The sequence below is a fragment of the Coturnix japonica genome, unplaced genomic scaffold, assembly GCF_054131305.1.
Source record: "Coturnix japonica strain WE unplaced genomic scaffold, WE-NBRP24 Scf055, whole genome shotgun sequence".
NCBI lineage: Eukaryota > Metazoa > Chordata > Aves > Galliformes > Phasianidae > Coturnix > Coturnix japonica.
This window is the reverse complement of record NW_028188958.1, coordinates 411,982-420,000: the sequence shown is the minus strand read 5'-3', so window position 1 is coordinate 420,000 and position 8,019 is coordinate 411,982. Positions and strand designations below refer to the sequence as shown.

Genomic DNA, 8,019 nt, shown 5'->3' with positions numbered 1-8,019 from the left:
CACACACACACACAACAGCACACACACACACACACACAACAGCACACACACACACACACACACACACACACACACACAACAGCACACACGCACACACACAACAGCACACACACAACAGCACACACACACACACACACACACACAACAGCACACACACACACACACACAACAGCACACACACACACACACAACAGCACGCACACACACACACACACACACACGTGACACCCCACCTGCCCTGCTCACAGTCCTTCCCGCAGGGCAACCAAAGTTCCCTCCTCCTGCTGAGCCCCCTCCCCTCCATCCCTCCCCTCCATCACCACATCCCATGCTCGGAGACGTGCAGACAGCAACAGGTGAGTTGGGGAGTGACACATTCTGCTGCAATCACTACAGGCTGCTCCGGGACCAGCCCCGTACTGCAAACACACGAGATGAGGAACAGTGAGATGGAAACAGCGCTGAGTGGGTGAGGATGGGAAAAGCCCCATCTCTGCAGCGACCCCCCCAGCAAACACGGCACCGCTGCAGCCCCCTGCGCTGCTGCCAAGTGTGATGTGCACGGGGCAGGACAGCGCTGCTCAAGGTCCCACGTTCACCACGGCCCATCCCAGAGCTGCCATGAGGGAGCAGCTCCAGCCCAAGGCTGCAGGAGGATGGAAGGAAGGAGGAAGAACCTTCAACTTTCTGTTTAACACCGGGATTGGGTTCACAACGAGGAAAGCTGTCCTGGCTGCTGGGAGCCAACTCCTGACCCACCGCAGGTTTCCGAGCAGCTTTCCACCCAACGTTAACAGGCAATGCCATCATCTTCCATCAGCCCCGCGTTGCCGGGAGCTCTGCACGGACGCTGTTTGCTCTCTGCCCGTTCCATGCACTGCAGTGGGTTGGGGCCACTCACCCCAGCATCGCGCACAGGCCGCCCTACAAAGCGCCGTCCAACTCACCGGGGCTCCCAGCACCGAGCGCAGCGCCCGAGCCATGGAGCTGCACCGAGCACCGGGCCCCGGGGCAGGGAGCGGAGCCGCAGGGACCCACCGGGGCTCCAAGGCACCTGGGCCCCACATCCACGCCCCACGGCTGCGCTGCTCAGCCCCGATCCCGGCCTCCAGGACCCTCCGCTCCATCGCCCCCCGGCCCCGCACACCCACCGGCACCGGCCCGACGTGCCCGGCCCCGCCGGGGCTCCCACCCCCCATGGTCGCCCCCGGCCCCGCACCCCCTCCCCATCCATCCCCATGGGGTCAATCACCCCCGGCCCCGCACCCCGTCCCCATCCATCCCCGTGGTGTCAATCACGCCGCCCCCCCCGCACTCACCCTTGACGGCTTCTCCCCGGTTCAGCTGGATCTCCCCGTCTCCCTGCGGCGCGTAGCTCTTCACCACGATGAACTTACGGCCGGGCACGGCGCTGTACAGCTTCCGCTTGGGGCCGCGCAGCGGGGCGGGCGCGGCGTGCGGAGCGGGCTCGGGGCCGGGGCCGGGCCCGGGGGGACCCGCGGCGCCGCCGGGGCTGTAAACGAAGACGTACGTTACGGTGCTGATGCCCGGCAGGTCGCGGCCCGCGGGCTGCGCCATTGTGGGGGGGGGGGGAGGGGGAGAGGGGACGGGGAGGGGGGACGGCGGCGGCCGCGGGGGGCTCCGGGGGCTTCAGCGCAGCCCCGGCCGCAGCGGAGCCGCCCGGGCGCGGGCAACGGCTGCGGCTCCGGGGCCGCCGCCCGCCGCCGGCTCCATGGCGCGGCACCGCCCGCCCCGCCACCAGCTCCGAACCCGCCGGCGCCGCGACGCCGCCGCCGCGCGCACCATGGCCCGGGGCAGCTGCCCGCAGCCTGAACCAGGCTCCACCCTGAGGGCGGGGATACGGGAACCGCCCCCGACGGGATGGGGAGGGAGATGGGATGGGATACGGGATATGGGATATATGGGATGGGATATATGGGATGGGATATGGGATATGGGATATGGGATATGGGATATATGGGATGGGATATGGGATATGGGATATGGGATATGGGATGGGATATTGGGATGGGATGGGATGGGATGGGATGGGGTGGGGTGGGGTGGGATGGGATTATGGGATGATGGGATGGGATTATGGGATGGGATTATGGGATGGGATGGGATACGGGATATGGGATATATGGGATATATGGGATGGGATGGGATGGGATATATGGGATGGGATATATGGGATGGGATGGGATGGGATATGGGATATGGGATGGGATGGGATGGGATGGGATGGATGGGATGGGATGGGATGGGATGGGATGGGATGGGATATATGGGATGGGATATTATGGGATGGGATATATGGGATGGGATGGGATGGAGATAGGGATGCAGGTGGGGATGGGGATGGGTCCAGGGATGTAATGGGATGGGAACGGGAGGGGGATGGAGATGAGAATGGGAGGGAGATAAGGATGGGCTGGGGTGGGGAGAGGATGGGGATGGGACAGGGATGGGACAGGAGGGGAAGAGGATATGATAGGGATGGAACTGGTTGGGGTTGGGATGGGGATGCAGATGGGAATGGGAATGGGATGGTATGGGAATGATGGGGATGGGATGGGAATGGGGATGAGATGGGGATAGTATGGGATGGTATGGGATGGGGATGGGACAGGATGGGATGGGATGGAGCAGGACAAGATGGGATGGGATGGGATGGGATGGGATGGGACGGGATGGAGCAGGACAAGATGGGATGGGATGGGATTATGGGATGGGATGGGATGGGGATGTAGGTGGGGATAGGAGGGGAGGGAGAGGGGAATGGGAGGGGAATGGGGATGGGGATGGGATGGGATGGGATAGGGGTGGGGTGGGGATGGGAGGGGATTGGATGGGATGGGATGGAGATAGAGATGGAGGTGGAGGTGGGGGTGGGGATGGTGGGATGGGGGATGGGATGAGGATGGGATGGGGATGGGGTTAGGATGGGGGTGGGATGAATTGGGGACGGGACGGGGGGGGGGATGGGCCCACACTCCGCACCGCCCCCCAGTGGCCGCTTCTGCCGGGCAACCTCGGGGACGTGGCGGGGGGCACCGCGGATGGGGGCAGCCCAGGGGGGAATCGGGGATGGATCTCAACGATCGCAGCCTCTGCACCAAGTCTGAAGCTCGACGTCCCACATTTGCCACCCCGTACCCAATGCCGGCACCCCATGCCTGCACCCCATGCCTGCACCCCATGCCGGCACCCCATGCCTGCACCCCATGCCTGCACCCCATGCCTTGTGCTTGCAGCCCCAGGTCTGCAGCCACCGCTCGTTGTGTTTTTGCACGCATCTCCCTGCATGGCCTGTGCTCTGTGCTCTGTACCCCCGACGGGGCTGCCCCACCTCGCTGCTGCACCCAGCGCCCCTCCAAGGCCCCTCAGCCCCACCGCTGCTCAGAGCGCCCCTGGCTGTGGATGTAGTTGGGGGAATCCATCACCAACTCACATCCCCACAAGGGGAGGTCACAGCTCCGGGCCCACCCCAGGGTGCTGCTGGAATAAGGGAGGGCTCGGGCACAGAGCCCCAGCAGAAGGCACTGCCGAGCACCACGCCGCAGCCCCTCGAGGGAAAAAACACCTTAATAAGAAATAAATAGCTCCCCTTGCCTTCTAATGCTTCTAAATGTCACTCCGGTATCATATTTTAGTCAGTGCGGAGATATTAAAGACCTGCTCACAGCTCCAAAGAGCTCCTTGATGCTTTCAGAATCAGGCACGAGCAGCATGAAGAACACGTTGGCATTAAGCAAAGTGAGCCCGGTGCCAACGGGACACAGCAGCCCCACAACCACCAACCTGTGGGGCTGAGCACCGTGTGCTCACACAGGGCTTGGGGGGCTGAGGGCAGAGGAACCCGGTGGGGTTCAGCGAAGGCAATGCAGGGTTTATACCTGGGGAGGAACAACAACGGCATCGGGACACATCCCAGGTTGGATGTGGCTCTGGGCAGCCTGGTCCGGTGGTTGGTGGCCTTGCCCATGGCAGGGGGTTGAAACTGGATGATCTTTATGGTCCTTTTCAACCCAGGCCATTCTGTGATGTTATGACTGTATGACACACTGGGGGCTGAGCTGCTGGATAGGGGGTCTTCAGAGAAGGCCAATGGTTGCCCAGCAGTTGACCAATGGTTGACCACAAGGTGACAGTCAGCCAGCAGTGATGGCTAAAAGGCCAAAGGGACCCTGGGGTGCACAGCACAGAGCGCAGCCAGCAGGGCAGGGAGCTGCTCCTCCCCCTGCTCTGCAATGGGGGGTTGGGCTGGGGGAGATGCTGAGGTCCCCTTCCCACCTGGTTTCTGTGACCTCCCTTCTCCCACCACTTCCCCATTTCTCTGCAGCACCGACTGTGTCCAAAGTGCCCCCGGACCAAGGGCAGCCCCGGCACAGACACCGTGAGATCGGAGCGACAGCCCAAATTCCCCGTGACTCCCCTCCAGCAGCTGCTTTGAGGAAGCATTAATTACGTGCTTCGCAATCCGGTTCGTATCTGCCATATTGATTTTGCAGCGCACTCGTTTTTTTCATCATTAAGGAGTTATTAAGTCAAAATGTCTCCGCAGCCTCCATCCATTATGTCGGAGGTACATTTATAACAAGTTTTGTAATAGTTTCAAAGGCCGCAACCATTTTTGTTTGGTCTATTTTTTATTATTTTTTTTTTTCAGCGGGCTCAATTTCAATTAAGGGATGTTAATTAGTCTAATCATATTTCATGTTAATGCCTGCTTGATGGAGACCCGTGTCAGCCGTGCAGCTGCTCCAGGTTCGGGCTCACTCCAGGCTCCTTCCCACCCATGTTCCCAGCTGGGTAAGGCCAGAAGAGCTGCGTGGTTCCAGTTTATCTCCCATTGGCACAGCCAGGAGCACCCTCAATGCGTTCTGATTCCACCGCCCCACGCTATGGGGCACCCCAATGCCCCACAGAGGGCATCTCTTCCCTTTCTCTGCCTGGATGTGCTGCAGCAGATCGCTGCTGGATCCTTCACCTCATTCTGAACAGCAGCCAGCACGCCTTGCATGTTATGCATAAAACAAACACGACCGCAGCAGTGTTTATTAAGCAGCTGAGGAGCTTCTCCACGTCCCTGGTGGATGATGGTGCCTCTGCTGCGTGCACTGCCCGTGTACTCCTACACCCCATGGGGCTGGAAGGAGAGGCCGAGCCTTCCTGCCCCACACCAGGGTCCTGCCCCATGTTGGGATCGTGTCCCATGCAGACATCCTGCCCCAAATCCGGATCCTGCCCCATACAAGATCCTGCCCCACAAGACATCCTGCCCTACACTGGGGTCCTGCCCCAAGTGGGATTCTGCCCCACATGAGATCCTGCCCCACACAAGGATCCTGCCCTGCCAACAATGGGGTTTCCCCCCTATAGTGCTCTGCAATCCATCCACATGAGCCGCCAACCAGGTTGCTCAGGACTAACCAGAGAGCAGCGCTGGGGAATGATGGAGAGAAGCTGACACCGCTCAGCTGACACCCATTGCAGGGGCTGCAGCAGCTCCAAGAACTGACTCCTCCTGATGGTATTTGCTGTCCTGGGGCCAGCAGCCCCTCTGGAAGCCATGAGCTGCAGCCGGGTGTGCTTTGCTCATCTCCCAGCCTGCAGCCCAGAGCCTGGTGCTGGTCATAGAATGGCCTGGGTTGCAAAGGACCCCAATGCTGACCCCATCCCAACCCCCTGCTGTGTGCAGGGTCACCAACCAGCAGCCCAGGCTGCCCAGAGCCACATCCAGCCTGGCCTTGAATGCCTGCAGGGATGGGGCATCCACAGCCTCCTTGGGCAACCTGTTCCAGTGCGTCACCACCCTCTGGGGGAAAAACTTCCTCCTCAGATCCAACCTGAACCTCCCCTGTCTCAGTTTCAAACCATTCCCCCTTGTCCCATCACTGCCCACCCTCACAAACAGCCGTTCCCCCTCAAGCCCATCAACGAAGGATCCCTTCATCAGGGAAGTTCTGGCTGAGGGGATTCTCCCCTGGGTTAAAGCGTTGCTCCTTTCCCCCTTTGGAAGGGACGGGAGGAGGGAGCAGAGCAGCGCTGAGCATTTCTGTGTGCAGCAGCATCTCAGTCCCAGCAGGAGCAGGGAAGGGGCAGCCCACGCCAAGGAGCTGCCAGGGCTCTGGGAACAGCCAATGCTTCGTCTTGCCACATCTCTGCTCATCTCAGGAGGCGACACTAAGGATCCCTGCACATTATCCTCAAAGGATCTGTTACAGATGCTGAATTTCTTCCCCCTTGAGAGCTGAGTAGCAGATTTTTTTTTTTCTGGTGCTTTAGGATATAGAAAGGCTTTTATTTTTTTTTTTTGCATGAGGGAATTTCCCACTCTTTCAGAACGTTCTACAAACCAAACCCTGCAGGGACAAAATGCATTTGGCAGCTTTGCAGTTAATCTGTTTGCCCTTCCCAGTCACCGTAGGATGGTTCATTTTCTTCTATTCAGAACGAGTTGTCTTTGGCTCCGGAGCTGTCGGTGGCTCTGGAGCCACAACAGAAAGGATCTATAAACTGCTCCTATTGCTCTGAACCACGGGATCACCCTGAGGACGCTCCCACAGGTTGCCCAAGGAGGCTGTGGATGCCCCATCCCTGCAGGATTCAAGGCCAGGCTGGATGTGGCTCTGGGCAGCCTGGGCTGCTGGTTGGTGACCCTGCACACAGCAGGGGGTTGGATGGGATGAGCATTGGGCCATTCTATGGTCCTTTGATTCTATGATTATGGCATTTGCTTTGTGTGGAAGAAATGTTTTTGCTGTTCTGGAGTTTCAAGTCATTACTACGAGCGTGGCTGACAGATACGAGCTCCGATTTCACCTCTAGCAGGGAAACAGCAGCTTCATCACCTCTAAAAGCTGCAGATGGATCTCCCAGCCCTGCATGGAGGGGTCTGCAACGGGCACAGGGCTCACCCTGCTGCCACCTCCAGATGTGCCAGGAACAGCCACCAGCTCATAGGGGAGCATCCAACCCCCAGAGGAGAGTATGAGCAGGGAACCAAGCTGGGCAGGGTATGTTTAGCTGGGAACCTCACAAGGAACCACAGCTTGTCATCTCGGGTTTCCTTGATCTCATTCACTGCCTGTTTTCCCCCAGGAGATCACTGAGACAGAAGCCCACTTCAAACAGTGATGATGTCTGCTTCATTTCATGTACCAAAAGCGCACTCACGAATGGGACACTGGTTTGGTCACGGCACATTCTGGAGGTGGTTTCACCTGCCAGGACTGTCATATAATTCCTAATAGTTATTCCTCACCATGGGCAGAAAGGAAGGGTCTTTGGAGGCAGTGAGCACTGCGCTGTATCACATCGGTGCTAAAGGAACACAGGGGGGTACCACGGCTGTTCTCTCCATCCTGGGGTGAGTTAAGGCCCTTCCACAGAGCCACGGAACAGCCCAAGTTGGAAGCGATCCACACGGATCACTGAGCACGACTCCCCTTCAGGGCTCAGCTGTCCTTGAAGGAGCTGGAAAGGTTTGGAGGCTTTGGCTATTTCTGAGACCTTCTGCAGCACCCAGAGCTGCCAAGGAAAGGATGAAAGACTTCCCCAGCAGACATCAGCACAGACAGGACCTCGAAGCCAGGGAATGAGGCCATCTACTGAAAGGCATCATATTTCTAGACGGTGATAAGATTCATGCTTCAGCCACAGGCTGTTGGAGGCTGGCAGGGACCTGCGTGTCCACATGCTCCAACCCCTGCCCCAGTGGGGACACACAGAGCTGTGCCCAGCCCCACATCCAGGTGGGGATCCCCCGAGGAGATCTCATACCTCCCCACACCTCCCTGGGTCCCGTGCCAGGGCTCCACCGCCTGCACAGCACAGAAGTGTTTCCCGATGTTTGTTGGAAGCACTCTGTGTTCTAATTTCTGCCTGTCGCCTCTTGTCCTGGCACTGGGCAGCACTGGCAGGAGCCTGGCTCCATCCTCTCGCACCTCCCTTCAAATATTGATGGGTGCAGATGGGATCCCCCCTGAGCCTCCCTTCACATATTTGTGTACA

At 59.1% G+C, this 8,019-nt stretch overlaps 1 protein-coding gene across 14 annotated transcripts in view; it reads right to left on the bottom strand.

Moving 5' to 3' along the window:
• The window catches only part of SHANK3 (SH3 and multiple ankyrin repeat domains 3), a 284,023-nt gene that overhangs the window by 164,042 nt on the left and 111,962 nt on the right, over window positions 1-8,019 (bottom strand). For all 14 annotated transcript variants that reach the window (XR_014941032.1, XM_085533171.1, XM_085533169.1 and 11 more), the window contains one exon: window positions 1,320-1,513. Coding sequence is in view for 13 of the 14 variants with exons in the window: in XM_085533171.1 (XP_085389297.1) it covers window positions 1,320-1,513 (194 nt within the window). In the remaining variant the exon portion in view is untranslated. The remainder of the gene's footprint in view (window positions 1-1,319; window positions 1,514-8,019) is intronic.